This window comes from Symphalangus syndactylus, chromosome 13 (genome assembly GCF_028878055.3).
Source record: "Symphalangus syndactylus isolate Jambi chromosome 13, NHGRI_mSymSyn1-v2.1_pri, whole genome shotgun sequence".
NCBI classification, from domain to species: Eukaryota; Metazoa; Chordata; class Mammalia; order Primates; family Hylobatidae; genus Symphalangus; species Symphalangus syndactylus.
The window spans coordinates 106,427,426-106,446,646 of record NC_072435.2 but is presented as its reverse complement, the minus strand read 5'-3'; the positions used below and the strand labels follow the sequence as shown (position 1 = coordinate 106,446,646).

Sequence of the window (19,221 nt, the reverse complement as noted above, 5' to 3'; positions counted from 1 at the left end):
AATAGGCATGGCTGTGTGCCAATAGAGATTTAATTACAAAAACCAGCTGCCAGCCAGATTTGGCTGTAGTTTGTAGATCCCATTCTAATAGGACGTTCTGCAGTGATGGAAATGTTCTCTATCTGAGGGGCCCATAGTATCCACTTAGGCACAAGTGATTATTGAGCACTTGAAATGCGGCTATTTCAGCAGAACTAAATATTATTTTATTTTTTTTAATTAATTACAAATGTAAATAGTGACCTGCCATCTTCTCAACCGGCCTGGGGACTCTTCTGCCCTGCTTGAGCCCCTCCTGGAAGGAGGCGGGCGGGGGAAGCGGGGGTGAATGTCTTTGTTAAGGTGGAGAGAAAAAAGAGAGTATAATACTCTACAAGAGTTAGGTTTTCAGGGTGCCGTGGCTCATGCCTGTAATCCCAGCACTTTGGGAGGCCGAGGTAGGCAGATCACCTGAGGTCAGGAGTTCAAGACCAGCCTAGACAACATGTCGAAATCCTTTCTCTACTAAAAATACAAAAATTAGCCAGGCCTGGTGGTGGGCGCCTGTAGTCCTAGCTACTCAGGAGGCTGAGGCAGGAGAATCGCTTGAACCTGGAAGGCAGAGGTTGCAGTGAGGCAAATTTGCACCACTGCACTACAGCTCGAGCAACAGATAAAGACTCCATCTCAAAAAAAAAAAGAAAAAAAAAGGTTTTCAGGGAGGGTTGGTAAAAGCAAAAGGAAGGTGTGTCTGTCTTGCAGGCAGGGCCAAGACTGGTGTAAACGGAGTGAAGTATCCCAAAACCTTAAGTTACTCCCTGGATGTTGTAAGCCAGGGTTGGTGCTGGGGAAAAGTGCCTCCTTAAATACTGTATAGGTGTTACATTCTGAAGAACCTAAACTTGGCCTGGTGCGGTGGCTCACGCCTGTAATCCCAGCACTTTGGGAGGCCGAGGCGGGCGGATTACCTGAGGTCAGGAGTTTGAGACTAGCCTGACCAACATGTTGAAACTCCATCTCTACTAAAAATACAAAATTAGCTGGGTATGGTGACACATGCCTATAATCCCAGCTACTCGGGAGGCTGAAGCAGGAGAATTGCATGAACCCAGGAGTACAGGTTGCGGCGAGCGAAGATCGCGCCATTGCACTCCAGCCTGGGCAACAAGAGCGAGACTCCTTCTCAAAAAAAAAAAATAAATAAGAAGAAGAAGAAGAAGAAGAACCTAAACTCTCCACTCTTCCACCCTCCTCTCCTTCAGTTCCATCAAAGTGAAACCAGATCAAATGGATTGACTTAGTAGAGCCAGAAGCCTGTGTGTGGGGTGCGGTTGGGGTGAAGAAGGGTTAAATTCAAGAAAAACTGTCAGAGACACATCAAAAGGAGGCACTGCCTGATGCCCACCAGAGATAGGCTTGAGAATCAGGTCAACCAGCCACAGATGTGCAGGTTGTGGCCTGCACAACCCTAGGAAGCACCGCCGGCTTGAAAACACACCACTGTTTTGTAGATTTATTACACTTTTCTGGGAGACACTTTCTTGTTCTAACAAAATCTCTACATAATGACAATTTTTCCAACAGATGACAGTAAAGTGTCTTGAGAAAGTGTACCTTTTAAAAAAATTCACATGGAGGTCCCTTATGGGCTAGCCCTGGCCCTGAGTAAGTTGAATCCATGGAAAATCTAAAGAATCCCTTTTCAGGCCGGGCATGGTGGCTCACGCCTGTAATCCTAAAACTTTGAGAGGCCTAGGCGGGCGGATTGCTTGAGCTCAGGAGTTTGAAACCAGCCTGGGCAACTTGGTAAAACCCCATTGATACAAAAAATTAGCCAGGCGTGCTGGCACACGCCTGTGATCTCAGCTACTCAGGAGGCTGAAGTCGGAGAATCGCTTGAGTCTGAGAGGCAGAGGTTGCAGTGAGCCAAGATGGTGCCACTGCACTCCAGCCTGGGTGACAGAGCCAGACCCTGTCTCAAAAAAAATAAAAATAAAAATGCCTTTTCCCCATCCTGTGAAATTCACATCTAACAGTAAGATTTCCTTTCTAACAATGGACAGTTTCTGCCTTTATAAACAATATGGATGCAGCTAAGGAATTACATTCCCTTGGAGGGAATCTAAGAAAGCCTGTTTAATGTTTGTGTATTCAACCCTAGCGAACACCTTTCTGTTGCCTGAAGAAATGATACACTCAGCTGGGCATGGTGGCTCACGCCTGTAATCCCAGCACTTTAGAAGGCCGAGGTGGGTGGATCATCTGAGGACAGGAGTTTGAGACCAGCCTGGCCAACGTGGTGAAATCCTGCCTCTACTAAAAATACAAAAATTAGCTGGGCATGGTAGTGGGCGCCTGTAATCCCAGCTACTCAGGAAGCTGAGGCAGGAGAATCACTTGAACCCGGGAGGCGGAGGTTGCAGTGAGCTGAGATCACGCCATTGCCAACTCCAGGTTGGGCAACAACAGCGAAAGTCCAGCTCCAAAAAAAAAAAAAAAAAAAGAAAAGAAAAGAAAAGAAACGATACACTCTGTAATTTCTGATGCAATCCAATTTCAAATATTCTATCTTGCAGTTCTCATAAGACACACAATTAGGAAACGTCATTGGGGTTTCTGCCTTCTCTGGGAACTCCTCCACTTCCCTGGTAGGACCAAGGGAGTGACAGCCCTAGACATTTTTGTGTCCCTTGCCCTCTCAAGCCACAGCTGATTGGACCAGGAGGAGACTGCTGACCCAAGCTAAGCCTATCAGAGTCTCCGTCTCCCAGGAATGTGGGGTTGGAATTGATTCAAGACCCTCTCTGTGCAGCTGGTAAACTTAAGAGTTGGAGCAGCCACTTCCCACCAGCTGAGGCTGATATTCAGAGAAAGAACAAAAGTCACGTGTGGAGAAAAACAGAAACCAGAACTCCTTCCTCAATTAGTCCTTCCCTGAAATCTGGGTGCCCTGCCCCCTGGGGGTCCCCAAAACACCCTGCATTCTGACAATGAATTCCCCCTCTCCACTGAAGCCATCTCAAGTGAGTTTCTCTTGAAACTAGGCTCTGCAGATAAAAGACCATGAGTCCTCCAATGGGGCTCAGAGGTGGCTCCCTGCCCCAGGGGTCACAAGACAGAAGACAAGCACCATGAAACCCAACCCCAACTTTCCTCCAAGGTCACTCATTGTGAAATTCCAACCATCACTTACCACTGACTCGCGATCTTCTGCTGGTTTCGGAAGTTAAAAGACTTCCGGCTTTCCACCATCTTCCTGAACTGCTGCCTTAGCTTCCGGAGCTCTGCCTCCGCCTGCTGCTCTTTGGCCTTCTCTGAAGGTTCCTGGGGAGTGTCGGAGTCTTTTCTCCTGTGCTTCTTCAACTGGGGGAGACGGAGAGGAGTGGGAGGCCGTAGTGGGTCAGGTGGCTAGAGAAGCCCACAGATGGGCTTAAGGGTGAAGGGCAGTGGAGGTGGCTGGGCCATGGCTGGAAGTGGAAGACCTTCCCTTGGGTGATGTCAGCTGCTTGTCTATTACATGGAAAACCCACCCTGGCTTGCTAGGGTGGAGAGATGACTGACTTGTAATTGCATACTGTGGTGAGGGAAGGGTATTCTTTGGGGTTCTGAGTTTAAGCTCTGACTGTGCCATCTAGTGGGAACTTGGGTGAGTCACTGAATGTCTGAGCCTCCAGCCTCCCACCTACGAAATGGGTGAGCATAGATCTATTGTCAGGATGAGATGAGCTAACTTGTGTAAAGTGGACGGCACAGTGCCTGACCCCATAGTAGGTGCTCTGTGGCCGGGAGCTGGCATCACCTACCACAGACATCTTGAAGGAACCGCACTTTGCCTCCGCTCAGACACTGTACCCAGAGAGCTCAAAGCCAGCGAGCCTTCCTCTCTCTCTCTCTGTCTCTCTGCAATGCCCTGTTCATGGTGGCAAAAGGAAGAGAACTTGTAAGCTACCCCTGCTGGGGGTGCAGGTCAGAACGGCGCTTCCTCCCTCCCCCTGCCATCCCTTCCTCCACCCACACCTTGGCACATGAGGAGGATACCCAGATGGCTGCCCGGGTGTGACAAAAGGCACTTATTTGTTTTAAAGCAATGTTTGCCTGGAAACTGTTTCTCTCACCATTTATTATTAGGAGCTGGGCAGATGGTTCTGGCTTGTCAGTTACCCTCCTGCTCCCTGTGTACCCAAAGCGGGGCAAAATGGCATCGGGGGCCAGGCATGGTGGCTTATGCCTGTAACCCAGCACTTTGGGAGGCCAAGGTCACTGGATCACTTGAGGTCAGGAATTCGAGACCAGCCTGGTCAACATGGTGAAACCCTGTCTCTACAAAAAATACAGAAAAATTAGCCAGGCATGGTGGCACACACCTGTAATCCCAGTTACTTAGGAGCCTGAGGCAGGAGAATTGCTTGAGCCCTGGAGGCAAAGATTACAGTGAGTGAGCCGAGATCGCACCACTGTACTCCAGCCTGGGTGACAGAGCGAGACTCCATCTCACAAAAAAAAAAAGGCATCGGGGCAGTGTGTCCCCTGATGGGGTTAAATAGAAATGTGCCCAACTTCAGCTGCAGCTGTCAGGGAATCCCCACCCTCTCATCTTAGAGCAAGAGTCAGTATTCTTATCATGTCACCACTTAAACTTCATCTAGCCCATAGTTATTTGGAGCAAGGGACAGCATTAATCCCACACATCCTTTGAGGTTGTGAGACCCAGTGCACAGCCAATTCCAGACTGCAGGAGCTGGGTTCCAAAAGCAGAAATTCCAGCTTTGCCACCATTGAGGGTCCTGCAACGCAGTGGTTTAAAGCATTGATTGTGCCAATCATCAGATCTTGTTTCAAATTCCTCCAAAGCCACTTATTAACCTTGGGCAAGTCACTTCAGTTCTGTAGTCCTCATTTTCCTCATCTGGAAAATGGGGGATATTCTAGGAGCTAAGTCATTGAGTGTGTAAGACACTCAGCACTGTGCTTGGGAAGTAGTAAGTGCTCAGTACACAGTGGCTGGGATGATATGGCAGGATATGGATTGTTTCAGAGGGTGAAGGTGCAGGGTGGTGAATGTTGATGAGGGTGAGGGGGTGTTCCTCTATCTCCTGGTAACAATACCCTGAAGTTCCCATGGGAAGCCACACTTTCCTGCACTCCTGGGGGCTGACCATACCCCACCACCTTCAAGATTGGGGCATCTGACTCTGGATGGGCGAATCACAGCGCCAGATCCCGGTCAATCTGCATGATCTTAGCCCTCTAGCCTGGGATTTCTTCAGGGGTGGATGGGCACATGAAGCTACCTAGTCCAACCAGAGTGAATGGTGGAATTTAAGCTGGAACACTCAAGAAGAGAGAGACTTTGTTTCCTGCTCCACTTGAACCTCGGTGGATAAGGTCAGGAGGGGCTGACAGCCATCTTGCCTCTGCAAGAGGCTGAGAACCAAGCTAAAAAGGAGGGAAGACAAAATGAAGACAGACTGAATCTTGAGGCTTGAGAACATCATCCAAGCACCTGCATTTAGCCAAGCCTGAACATACCTCTGGGTAATGTCCAATTACAGAAATCAATATATTCCATTAAAGCAACCTGAGATGCATTTTCTATTGCTTGCAACCAAATGAATTCTCATACCTGAAGTACTTACATCTATTTAGCACATAAACTGAGCCCCCACTGTATGCTACACATTGTGTGGAATGCAGTGGTAAGTCAGCCTGCAAAGTGCCATAAATCCTGCCTAGGACAAAATAGCAAAAAAGGCTCCACAATGAAGATGACTTTTAACTTGGGTTTTGAGGAATGAAGAGGAGTTCACCAGGCAAAGAAGAAAAGTTGAAGGTTGGGGGGGGTATTCTGGGCAGAGAGAACTGCCCGGGCAAAGGGTGAGAAGGAAGTGACTGAAAGGAGTGTTCAGAAAACGATTTGCGCTAAAGTATAGGCAGTATCTAGTGGAAAGTGGCTAGCAAAGAGATCTGGAAAGGACTGGATACTGCTTTTTATTTTTATGTTTTTTTTGTTTTTTTTTGTTTTTTTAGACAGAATTTCACTCTTGTTGCCTAGGCTGGAGTGCAACGGCACAATCTCGGCTCACTGCAACCTCTGCCTCCCAGGTTCAAGCGATTCTCCTGCCTCAACCTCCCAAGTAGCTGGGATTACAGGCACGCACCACCATGCCCGGCTAATTTTGTATTTTTAGTAGAGACAGGGTTTCACCATTTTGGTCAGGCTGGTCTCGAACTTATGACCTCAGGTGATCCACCCACCTCGGCCCCCCAAAGTGCTGGGATTACAGGTGTGAACCACCATGCCCAGCCTGGATGCTTCTTAAAAGCAAGGATGAGATAGATCAGCCTGGAAGAGATCAGTTCATTGCTTCCCCAACAGTCACTTCCCTTCACGTGGCATTGTTGTTTGAGTTAGCTGCCCATCCAGGGCTTTGCTTCCCTGCTCCTCTCGGATCCAGGCAGGGTTCTCTGATGAATTCTCACTAATGGGATGTGAGCAGAGGGGAAGTCTATCACTTCCAGATCATGACTTTTAAGAAGCAGATGTGACCTTTCCATCCTTTCTTGCCTCATCTGACATTTATAGGAGGCAGAGCCACAAGACAGGTCCCCAGATCTACTTGTAGAAGAAGTCACCTGCCAACCATGAACATCCTCATTGGGCTGTTACACAAATGCGAAATTAAATTCTGTTGTGTTAAGCCAGTGAAATGTGGGGATCTATTTGTTACAGCAGCTAGCATGCCTCAGAGAATACCCTAGCTTCTTTCTTCCTAACACAAATCTGATTTTGTACCCCTTCAATGTGCCCAGTCCCAGAGGATGACTCATGATTGGTTCCTGCTAATCATGGTAACCCCACTTCCCTTTGTCAGTGATTGGTCTAATGATGGACATGTGACCCAGATGTGGCCAATGAGACATAAGTATATTCTATTCCTTTGGGACAAAAAGTGAGAACTTGGGCCAGGCGCGGTGGCTCACACCTGTAATCCCAGCACTTTGAGAGGCCAAGGCAGGCAGATCACTTGGGGTTAGGAAACTGAGACCAGCCTGGCCAACATGGTGAAACCCTGTCTCTACTAAAAATACAAAAATTAGCTGGGCATGGTGGTGGGCACCTGTAATCCCAGCTACTCAAGAGGCTGAGGCAGGAGAATTGCTTGAGCCCGGGAGATGGAGTTGCAGTGAGCTGAGATCGCACCACTGCACTCTAGCCTGGGCAACAGAATAAGACTCCGTCTCAAAAAAAAAAAAAAAAATGTGAGAGCTTGTCCATGTTCCTCTCTCCTTCTGCTTTTAGAAATTATTGTGAAGGCACGCATGATGGTGCAGTGGCAACCATCCCATGACCATGAAGTGAAATATCACCATCATACTAAAGACAACAAAGAGGAAAGAGGAAAAAATTTAGGTCCTAACTGACACTGTTGGCTACTGCCCCATCCCTGGAACTGCCTACCTCTAGACATCGTGTTAGGTGAAATAACAAGAGTCGTTGTTGTTTAAGGCAGTCACCAAATATTTTGTTCATGGAAGCCTAAAGGATTCCTAACTCACATGGTCCATACCTTGAAAATGATTCTCAGGTTAATGGGTGACAGGAAAATAGTGGCTGGTAATGTAGGAACCTCTGGATTTTCCCTGATGCTTTTGAGGGTTTGGAGGCCAACTGAATTGTCTAATGTTGGGGAATTCCCACAGGCAGGGAAGTGGTATAAGACAATGGTCCTGTATCTTGATCATTTCTGGAAGGGTCCTCCAGGTGGGGGTAGAAGCTGTAGGAGGACTTACCTGACTAACAAGGTTTGGGCAAAGGATACTCTCTCTGGGACCTCTTTCAACCCTGGAATTTAGGGCAGCTCCAATTTCATATTGTCCAGGAGCTGTTCTATGTTCCAGGGCCCTTTGGGTCCTAAGTGGATTTGTAATGCACCATCTTAATAGCATGAATTGGGTACACCTGACCTTCACTGACAGTGTGATTTGACCTCTCTGAGCCTCAGTTTCTTCATCTGTAGAATGGGGATACCCACACCATGTCTCAGCTTAAAATAATGTCTGTAAAGTGGTTAGCATAGTGCCTAGCTCGTGACAGACGCTGGGTGAATTAGCTTGTTTGTGAATTGGGATTTTCAAGTACCAGTCTGTCTGGCCCATGAGATCATTAGCTGGGTTCTGCACCATTCTCCAGGAACCAAAAGCTCTGTCACCTCCTGCCTTTTTGCTGATCCATACGTGCATACATAGTCACTCTCCCCTAGGGTGCTGCCTTCTCTTCAGGTTCCAGATGTTAACCCAGGCCTTTCCCTTTCAGTCAGTGCCCTCTGGGATGGGCTCCTATGTCCCCTGGGGAACAGATCCACCCCCTCACCCCCATCCTCATAGCTTGGCCTGCAGAGCATCTCCCGGATGTCCTGACTCCTGGCTTACTACCCTCTCATTCATGGGTCTCAAACGCACAGCCCATGGGGCCAATTCAACCTGCCTCCAGTTCTGTTCCACAGTGTTTCAAAACATAAATGTGGGTCATGCACTCACTCTCCTGGCCACAGGCCCCACTCCTCCCTATTGGCTAACCTCCCCTCCCCACAATTCTCACATTTTCTGCAACTGCCTAGAGCCAGCAGGAATTTGAATTTGCAGTTCCTGGTAGGAATCTAAAACCTGCCCACTTCTGGGGAACAGCACGTGCGAGGAAAAGTGCAGAGAAGTCCAGCGGCCCAGGTCAGGGGACATCAGGCAAGGGCCTCCTGCTCCTTGGGCCTCAGTCTGTTCACCAGAGCATCCATAGTCCTGGGCACATGGGCAGCTCTTGGCAAATACAGTTTGAATGAATGAAGTTTCCTCCAGGCAGAGATCATCTTCATTTATGTAATATCTAATTAGGCCTGCACCTCCTCTGCTTCTGAATTTTAACAACCTGCCTTTAAAAGACAAGCCTGCTCCCGAAGAATTCCCTAGGGACCTTGGGACAGGCAGCTATGTGGATCATATTGAGCCAGGGCTGCACAACCTGGTGATGGAATTAAACATGTGCTTAGGGCACTAGCCAAACAGGAGCACAGAAACACATACACGGTTTTTTGTTGTTGTTGTTTTTCTTTTTTTGTTTGTTTTTTTAAGGATTATTATGGGAGGAAAATAAAAATTTGTTGAACTTTTTTTTCCCTTTATTGAGACAGGGTCTCTCTCTCTCTCTCTCTCTGTCACCCAGGCTAGCATGCAGTGGTTCAATCTCGGCTCACTGCAGCCTCAACCTTCCCGGGCTTAAGCGATCCTCCCCCTTCAGCCTCCCAAGAAGCTGAGACTACAGGTGGCGCCACCACGCCCGGCTAAGTTTTTAAATATTTTGTAAAGACGAAGTTGCCCGGGCTGGTCTCGAACCCCTGGGCTCAAGCGATCCTCTTGCCTCAGCCTCCCAAAGTGCTAGAATTACAGGCGTGAGCCACCTCGCGCGGCTCTGGAGTTATTTTACACGCTACAATTTATTTATGCATGATTGCAGGAGACCCTGATATTTTCCAGGCTTCGGGCAGCGAGATCTGAATGGACTGGGGACCGCGACCGCTCTTTGCTTTTCCCTGGCAGGGGGAGCTGTGGCGCAGCAGGCGCGGCCGGGCGGGCGGCGAAACTTACCAGTGGCGGGGCCTGGACTGCTTGTCCGTGGCTGCCCGGGCCGCTTGTCGGACGGCTGCTGCAACTGCGCTTGCGACAGTGCCGGGAGGACTGCTTGCTGCGCGGCCTCGCTGCGCCACACCCCCAGCCCCACGCCCGGGCATTCTGGGACCCCTGGAACGGGCGCCTTTGTGACTCGCACAGACATGGACGTTCTCCCCTGCAAGTCCACTGGGAGGGCACAGGGCCCTCGGGAGGAGAGGACAAGAGCAGCTGGTTGGAGGGAAGCTTTTGGTTGGGGGAGAGGGGCGACACACTCTCCAGCGACCCCTTACCAGACTACCCGGACCCTCATGACACTAAGTGACTTCCTGAGTCAATCAACAGTCTTAGCCCCTCCCTCGGCCAACGCCATGCAATCGCTGGTCTACCTCGCCCCACTCACGCCCCACTCACACCCCATTCACCGTCTTCTTAGCCTACACCTACACTCATGCTCACAGCAGCCCTGCTAGGTACAGACTTCACACGCAGCTAACTCAAAGGAGCCCAGTTTTTCCTACTCTGAAAAATAAAATAAAATAAAAACTAAATTTTAAAAAAATGTTGGGGGGGAAGAGAAATATTTCATGAGAAAAATAACTTCATCAGTGCAGGAGAATTTTCTTCAGAACATCCATCCACCTGACCCCCACTCACTGTGAGCGTAACACGGGAACCCAAGTGTGATCCAGGCAAATGAGCTTTTCACTGCCCTAACGGAGTTTAGTAGTTTAAAGATACACATTTTTCATACAATCGGCCCTGAAACACAAGTCAGCTACTTTCTCTGGGGCTAAGCTCTAGAAACAATCACAGAATTAATGGAAACTTATTGGGGGTACCTGTTTTCTACAGTAATTTTGATTCCATGTGATTTCCACTTTAACTCCTAGCCCCCTGAGTGGATTGTAGTAGCTCAGCTCTGCTAAGGTCTCCACTTCATCCGTAAATTCTTGGGACAGGATGTGTTTTAGAACTTATCATATTTTGGAGGCCAGGTGCGCTGGCTCATGCCTATAATCCTAGCACTTTGGGAGGCTGAGGCGGGTAGATCATTTAAGGTCAGGAGCTCAAGACCAGCATGGCCAACATGGCGAAACCCTGTGTATTTCTTTCTTTCTTTTTTTTTTTTTTTTTGTATTTCTACTAAAAATACAACAAATTTAGCCCGGCATGGTGGCACGCACCCAGTGGATGCCTGGTCTCCTGGGTCTCTGCTACTCGGGAGGCTAGGGCAGGAGAATTGCTTGAACCCAGGAGGCAAAGATTGCTGTGAGCCAAGATCGCGCTCACTCCAGCTTGGGTGACAGAGTGAGACTCCGTCTCAAAAAAAAAAAAAAAAAAAAAAAAAAAAAAGAACTTGCCGTGTTTTTGGTTTCAGAAAGATAATATGGGTACACAAGGGAGTATGTTGCCCCTAATGTTGCTGGCAGCCACGTTGTAACCATGAGGGAAGTCAGTGGGCAGTATATTACATATAGGGTTTGGGCCACACAGGCCAGATCAAACACATTACCATTTCTGCAAGGAAACATCAATATTCATGTCGAGTAAGATAAGGACAGATTATGAACAGCTACACGTCAGGCCTTGCCTCCAAATGATTCATATGAAGTGTTTTGGATACATTTGACCATCCTCATTTTACAGATGGGGAAACAGACTTAGAGAAACCGAGTTTTGCAGTCAGTGGAGCAGCCAGGATTTGAACCCAAGCCTCCCTGTCTCTAGAGCCCCATGCTTTTCCACACCCTGACTGAAACCGCAACCCCAAAGCTGAGCAGCCCTGCAAGCTGATATCTCCCATCTCTGATATTTAAAGGGCTGCTCCAGCACTCAGCTCCACGCAGAGCCCAGTGACTCACACATTTCAAGTGTCAACGACTAAAAAATGATTAAGTTCAATTAGGTTCGGGACTTGTTAAAAATAGACCTTCCTCTGACGAATTTACTCTCTTTGTCTTTATGGGCGCAGCTCTCAGCAGCCCCCATGCAGAGACATACCAGGCTTTTTTAATTAGAACATGTCAGAATCGATTCTGCTAAAGGGACCTTCTGCTTCATCAGCGGGACTTGGAGCAGGGTGAGATGCCAGCTTGCCGAAGCGATGAGCCAGCGGTGGGAAATGTTGGCGACAGCAGAGCCTCCAGAACACAGGAGGAAATTAGAGCCAAGCCGCAGAGGGACCGGGCAGAGGCATTTGGATGCAGAACAGAAAACTGACAGTCCAAGTGACTCTTTGGTTACAAAAATCAGAAACCCACTCGAACTAACTCAAAATGAATTTTTTTTTTTTGGCCTCCTCATCTGTTTCCCTTTCCTTCTTCCCAGCCAGTCCCAATTTGTTCAGGTAACAGTCCTTCCCCGTTGAGCCTGTGTAACCGGGAGCAGTTGAGTTTTACACACACCTCCAAGGTAGATCTCCATTAACGTTAGCAAATCACAGCCATCCCATCCTCCTTGCCAATGACTGGGAATCTAAGTTTAAGCCAATTAGTGCATAGCATTCTCCCAGAAACTGCTACTGGTCCAGGAATAGGCGTGCAACTGACAGTGGCCTATCAGACAGAAAGGAAGAACTTGGGGGGGAGGGAGATGCTTTTCTACCCTTACGGATGCAAACAAGAAAGCATGTTGCCCCTCATGTTGCTGGCAGCCCTCTGGCAACTATGAGGGAAGCCAGTGTGAGATCAAGGCTAACACACAATGGAGGGAGGAGCCTAGGGAGAATTACAGAACAATGTGGCTGGCACCCTGATCATACCTTGCCTGAAACCCACCTTATGAACAATAGGAACTCTGCACTTCCTATTACGTGAATGAATATGTTTTCTTGTTTTTTAAGCCAGTGTGGATTGCAGTTTCTGTTTCTTTCATCTAAAGCATGCTGCATCCTATGAATGCTAGGGCTATCTCACGAAGGTTGGAGGCAGATCCCATGAGGAACGAGAACCCAGAACTAGTAAGCTGTCAGAAACGAAGGCAGCTCCTCCCTCCAGCCCTCTCTGGAACCATCTGGTCTCTCAACTTGGCCTCTTTTTTTAAGGACTATTTTCTCTGCTGTCCCCTCTTCCTCACATCTTGCTTCATATGAGTTCACATTTTAGAGCTCAGTTAAAAAAAAAAAAAAATCAATGTCCTCATCTCAACTTCCTCATCTCTTCCCAAGAGATGCTCCAATGTCCTCCTCTCTTCCCAAGAGAACACGATTGTCCTAGTCTAGATTTGATGTCCTGGCCCAATGATGTGGGTCCAGGGGACCATGGTCAGGCGGCCCCTAACAGGGAATGTGAAAATAATTCTCACCAGACGCAGTGGCCCATGCCTGTAATCCCAGCACTTTGGGAGGTCTAGGTGGGTTGATCGCTTGAGCCCAGGAGTTCGAGACCAGCCTGGGCAACATGGCAAAACTCTGTCTCTGCAAAAAATACAAAAATTAGCTGGGAATGGTGGCATGCACCTGTAGTCCTAACTACTCAGGAGGCTGAGACAGGAGGAACACCTGAGCCTGGGAGTTTGAGGCTGCAATGAGCTATGATCATGCCGCTGCACTCCAACCTGGGTGACAGAGTAATACCCTGTCTCAGAAAAATAAAAAATAAAAAAAATTCTTAGAAAAGGGGGCACAGGCAGGGAGGGCGCAGTAGTGTAATGGAGAGAACTGCTCTGCTTTGTGCCCTGAGAAAAGTAAATAGACCTCTCCGAGCCTCAATTTCTTGTGACTGCCAGGACCAAATTGAGAACTTTAAAGTCTGCAAAGGTTGTGAAACATTTCACCCCACCTATGACATTCAATAAAAACAGTACTGATCCACAAGCTAAGTGTCAAGTAGTCTGGATTCCGACTTCTGCTGTCATATGTATTGAATAACATAACAAATCATTTTGGGGGAAAAAAAAGTATGGGTGCCTCGACTTCACTAGTGCCATTAGTTTCACTTCATTTGTTTTCTTGTGACAAATAAACTGTTGTTGTTCCTCAGTGAAGGAGGCCACTCCAGCCCCTTCCATCATCCCCTGCCCTGCTGAGTGGCCTAATCTCCAAGCCTGTGGCATTCAAGGTCCCCCAATCCTCCCTCCTTCTGTGGCGGATTGGACAAGAAGAGAACACCTCAGGCAAGTTCAATCAATCAGAGCTCCTTTCCCAGGAAATGGAATCTGGACACAAAATTCCCTGGGAAACAAAGGACCGATGAATAGGTTCATGAGGTGTTGGGTAATGGAGCCAACAGACTGTGTGAAGTCAGGCCAGGGTAGCCTTCTTTTGCCAAGTCTACATTGCCATGGCCGCACAGGCAGACCGTGCACAAAGCCCTTCCTCACGTTTTCCTTGCTAGCAAAGTCCTGATTTTTATTCTAGACTTGGGTGGAGGACCCTGGATCTCACAGGTCTCAAGATCTCATCAAGTCCACCTGAGATCTCAGGGTGGCCAATGAGAGGGGAAGTCCACTGGGAGAACTTGGGACAGGTGCTGGCCGAATGTCTCCAGTCCTCAGAGTTCATGGTGTAAGCTTAAGCGCATGGGCCCACAGGTGGAGGGAGGTGAGTTCCGTTCCCGCTGCAGAGCCACCAAGCCCACCAGATCATCCATGGACTGCCTAATGGCCTTCAATGCATTCCACATCCACTTAAGCCAGCTGGAGAGGATTCTGTTGTTTGCAACCAAGAACTATCAGATACAGCCTTTCCCTTCCAGAACCAGGTGCTTCAGGGGCTGCAGTTTACGGTGCAGACATGGCCAAGTCCAAGAACCACACTGCAGACAACCAGTCCCCAAAACAGCACAGAGATGGCATCAAAAAATTCTGATCACAGGCCGGGTGCGGTGACTCACACCTGTAATCCCAGCACTTTGGGAGGCCAAGGTGGAAAGATCACTAAAGGTCAGGACTTTGAGACCAGCCTGGCCAACATCGTGAGAGCCTGTCTCTACTAAAAATACAAAAAAATTAGCCGAGCATGGTGGCATGTACCTGTAGTCCCAGCTACTCAGGAGGCTGAGGCAGGAGAATCACTTGAACCTGGGTGGCAGAGGTTACAGTGAGCTGAGATTGCACCATTGCACTCCAGCCTGGGTGACCAAGGGAGAATCTATCTCAAACAAACAAACAAAAAACAAATTCTGATCGCAAAGATATGAATCTCTTTAGGGAGTGGGCCCCAAGTTCCTGAGGAACATGTGCTTTGCCAAGAAGCACAACAAAAAGAGCTTGAAGAATATGCAGGCCAACAATGCCAAGGCCATGGGTGCACATGCCGAGGCTATCAAGGCCCTGGCAAAGCCCGAGGAGGCTAAGCCCAAGATCTCAAAGGGCATCAGCCACAAGCTTGATCAACCTGCCTACATCGCCCACTCCAAGCTTGGGAAGCTCCATCAACCTGCCTGCATCACCCCACTGGATTGCAGTGGTGCGATCTCAGCTCACTGCAACCTCTGCCTCCCAGGTTCAAGTGATTCTCCTGCCTGGTGCTGGCACTGCCAAGCGTCTCAGGCTCTGTTGGCCAAAGGCCAAGGCCAAGGATCAAACCAAGGCTCGGGGTCCAGCTTCACTTCTAGCTCAGGCTCCCGAAGGCACCCAGGCCCTGACAAAGGCTTCACAGTAGAGGTCTCTGTTTGCCTACATGAGGACAGAAGGACTGGCGTGACCCCTGGGCTGTCATCCCCATGGGACTATTGTCCTCCTGTGCTCTTTGTACAAATAAAGTGAGGCAGGAAAGAAAAAAGAACTATCAGACACAGAGACCGTGGCCATTGTTAACATCCAGAGTTTCCAATTCCTCCCCTGTGGGATCCAGAACTGCACCCCTCTTGGCCTCCCTTCCAATTGTCAGAGGCATTTGAACCAAAGCAACTCCATCTTGAATAGAGGCTGGGTAAAATGAGGCTAAGACCTACTGGGCTGCATTCCTAAATGGTTAAGGCATTCTAAGTCACAGGATGAGATAGGAGGACAGCACAGGATACAGATCATAAAGACCTTGCTGATAAAACAGTTTGCAGAAAAGGAGCCGGCCAAAATCCACCAAATACAAGACGGCGACGAGTGATTGCTGGTCGTCCTCATTGCTGCTCTCCCACCAGGGTCATGACAGTTTATAAATGCCATGGCAATGTCAGGAAGTTACCCTATATGTTCTAAAAAGGGGAGACATGAATAATCCACCCCTTGTTTAGCATATCATCAAGAAATAACCATAAAAATGAGCAACCAGCAGACCTCGGGACAGCTCTGTCTATGGAGTAGCCATTCTTTTATCCCTTTACTTTCTTAATAAACTTGCTGTCACTTTATGGACTCACACTGAATTCATTCTTGCAGGAGATCCAAGAACCCTCTCTTGGGGTCTGGATCCGGATCCCTTTCCTGTAACACAATGAGGCACAATGGCGCAGTGGACAGAATGCTGGAGTGCTGGATCTGCCACTGGTTTGCTGTGTGCCCCTAGAAAAGCAAATAGACTTCTCTGAGCCTTGATTTATTGACACTGCCAGGACCAAATGGAGAACTTTAAAGCCTGCAAAGATTGTGAAATATTTTACCCCACCCATGGCATTCAAAATAAAAACAGGGCTGGGCACGGTGGCTCACACCTGTAATCCTAGCACTTTGGGAGGCTGAGGCAGACAGATCACCTGAGGTCAGGAGTTAAAGACCAGCCTGGCCAACATGGTGAAACCCCATCTCTCCTAAAAATACAAAGATGAGCTGGGTGTGGTGGTGCGTGCCTGTAGTCCTAGCTTCTTGGGAGGCTGAGGCAGGAGAATCGCTTGAACCCGGGCAGTGGAAGTTGCAGTGAGCCGAGATCATACCACTGCACTCCAGCCTAGGTAACAGAGCGAGATTCCATCTCAAAAAACAAACAAGTACTAATAAAATAAAAACAGTACTAATCCATAAGATAAGTGCCACTCATTATCTCAGTGACAGACTTCTGACACAGGTGTAGATTCTTCAGAAAACATTTTGGCCTCACACAGCAGGAGTTATAAAAATGTTTATATTCTTCAACCCAGGAAACCTAAATGTGGAGATTCATCCTAAGAAAATAAGTCAAACTTGGGGATTTTTTTCTTTTTTTTTGAGACAGAGTCTCCCTCTATCACTGAGGCTGGAGTGCAGTGGCACTATCTCGGCTCACTGCAACCTCCACCTCCCAGATTCAAGTGATTCTCCTGCCTCAGCCTCCCAGGTAGCTGGGACTACAGGTGTGTGCCACCACACCCAGATAATTTTTGCATTTTTTAGTAGAGTTGGGGTTTTGCCATGTTGGCAAGGCTGGTCTCGAACTTCTGACCTCACATGATACACCTGCCTTGGCCTCCCAAACTCCTGGGAGTACAGGCATCAGCCACCGTGCCGAGCCAAGTCAAAGATTTTTATTTTTATTTTTTTTTGTTTTAAATTTGTTAATCATTTATTTTGCTTTGTAAATTCTAAAAAGGTTATAAAAGGACATGCCTGTACATTATGTTGGACAAATAGACTTTGATTTCTATTGCCCAACTAATTAATATTAAAGTTTTTGGAAGGACTTTTTTTTTTTATTATAATTTAGGTTTTAGGGTACATGTGCACAATGTGCAGGTTTGTTACATATGTATCCATGTGCCATGTTGATTTCCTGTACCCATTAACTTGCCATTTAGCATTAGGTATATCTCCTAATGCTGTCCCTCCCCCCCGCCCCCACCCCACAACAGTCCTCAGAGTGTGATGTTCCCCTTCCTGTGTCCATGAGTTCTCATTGTTCAATTCCCACCTATGAGTGAGAACATGCGGTGTTTGGTTTTTTTGTCCTTGTGATAGTTTACTGAGAATGATGTTTTCCAGTTTCATCCATGTCCCTACAAAGGACACGAACTCATCATTTTTTATGGCTGCATAGTATTCCATGGTGTATATGTGCCACATTTTCTTAATCCAGTCTATCGTTGTTGGACATTTGGGTTGGTTCCAACTCTTTGCTACTGTGAATAGTGCCGCAATAAACATACGTGTGCATGTGTCTTTATAGCAGCATGATTTATAGTCCTTTGGGTATATACCCAGTAATGGGATGGATGGGTCAAATGGTATTTCTAGCTCTAGATCCCTGAGGAATTGCCACACTGACTTCCACAATGGTTGAACTAGTTTACAGTCCCACCAACAGTGTAAAAGTGTTCCTATTTCTCCACATCCTCTCCAGCACCTGTTGTTTCCTGCTTTTTTAATGATGGCCATTCTAACTGGTGTGAGATGATATCTCACTGTGGTTTTGATTTGCATTTCTCTGATGGCCAGTGATGATGAGCATTTCTTCATGTGTTTTTTGGCTGCATAAATGTCTTCTTTTGAGAAGTGTCTGTTCATGTCCTTTGCCCACTTTTTGATGGGGTTGTTTGTTTTTTTCTTGTAAATTTGTTTGAGTTCATTGTAGATTCTGGATATTAGACCTTTGTCAGATGAGTAGGTTGCAAAAATTTTCTCCCATTCTGTAGGTTGCCTGTTCACTCTGATGGTAGTTTCTTTTGCTGTGCAGAAGCTCTTTAGTTTAATGAGATCCCATTTGTCAATTTTGGCTTTTGTTGCCATTGCTTTTGGTGTTTTAGACATGAAGTCCTTGCCCACGCTTATGTCCTGAATGGTATTGCCTAGGTTTTCTTGTAGGATTTTAATGGTTTTAGGTCTAACATTTAAGTCTTTAATCCATCTTGAATTAATTTTTGTATAACGTGTAAGGAAGGGATCCAGTTTCATCTTTCTACATATGGCTAGCCAGTTTTCCCAGTACCATTTATTAAATAGGGAATCCTTTCCCCATTTCTTGTTTTTGTTAGGTTTGTCAAAAATCAGATAGTTGTAGCTATGCGGCATCATTTCTGAGGGCTCTGTTCTGTTCCATTGATCTATGTCTCTGTTGTGGTACCAGTACCATGCTGTTTTGGTTACTGTAGCCTTGTAGTATAGTTTGAAGTCAGGTAGCGTGATGCCTCCAGCTTTGTTCTTTTGGCTTAGGATTGACTTGGTGATGCGGGCTTTTTTTTGGTTCCATATGAACTTTAAAGTAGTTTTTTCCAATTCTGTGAAGAAAGTCATTGGTAGCTTGATGGGGATGGCATTGAATCTATAAATTACCTTGGGCAGTATGGCCATTTTCACAATATTGATTCTTCCAACCCATGAGCATGGAATGTTCTTCCATTTGTTTGTATCCTCTTTTATTTCGTTGAGCAGTGGTTTGTAGTTCTCCTTGAAGAGGTCCTTCACATCCCTTGTAAGTTGGATTCCTAGGTATTTTATTCTCTTTGAAGCAATTGTGAATGGGAGTTCACTCATGATTTGGCTCTCTGTTTGTCTGCTATTGGTGTACAAGAATGCTTGTGATTTTTGTACATTGATTTTGTATCCTGAGACTTTGCTGAAGTTGCTAATCAGCTTAAGGAGATTTGGGGCTGACACAATGGGGTTTTCTAGATATACAATCATGTCATCTGCAAACAGGGACAGTTTGACTTCCTCTTTTCCTAATTGAATACCCTTTATTTCCTTCTCCTGCCTGATTGCTCTGGCCAGAACTTCCAGCACTATGTTGAATAGGAG

The 19,221-nt window shown here is 47.3% G+C and overlaps 2 protein-coding genes across 3 annotated transcripts in view; one reads left to right on the top strand and one right to left on the bottom strand.

Moving 5' to 3' along the window:
• The window catches only part of CCDC63 (coiled-coil domain containing 63), a 60,759-nt gene extending 51,005 nt beyond the window's left edge, over window positions 1–9,754 (bottom strand). Inside the window, exons 1-3 of one of the 2 annotated variants that reach the window (XM_055237175.1) lie at window positions 9,616–9,754; window positions 3,783–3,889; window positions 3,173–3,342 (exon numbers count right to left, since the gene is read on the bottom strand). In XM_055237175.1, coding sequence (XP_055093150.1) covers window positions 3,173–3,342; window positions 3,783–3,791 — 179 coding nt within the window. In that variant the 5' untranslated portion in view covers window positions 3,792–3,889; window positions 9,616–9,754. Of the gene's footprint in view, window positions 1–3,172; window positions 3,343–3,782; window positions 3,890–5,270; window positions 5,348–9,615 lie in introns of those variants that run through there. The other variant, XM_063614483.1, reaches the window with a different exon arrangement.
• A 4,617-nt stretch (window positions 9,755–14,371) lies between these two features.
• Window positions 14,372–15,241, top strand: LOC129461281 (large ribosomal subunit protein eL29-like). Its single transcript, XM_055240338.1, is given in 3 exon segments — window positions 14,372–14,439; window positions 14,748–15,013; window positions 15,105–15,241. Coding segments are annotated over 3 exon segments (471 nt in total).
• Window positions 15,242–19,221: the final 3,980 nt, after the last annotated feature.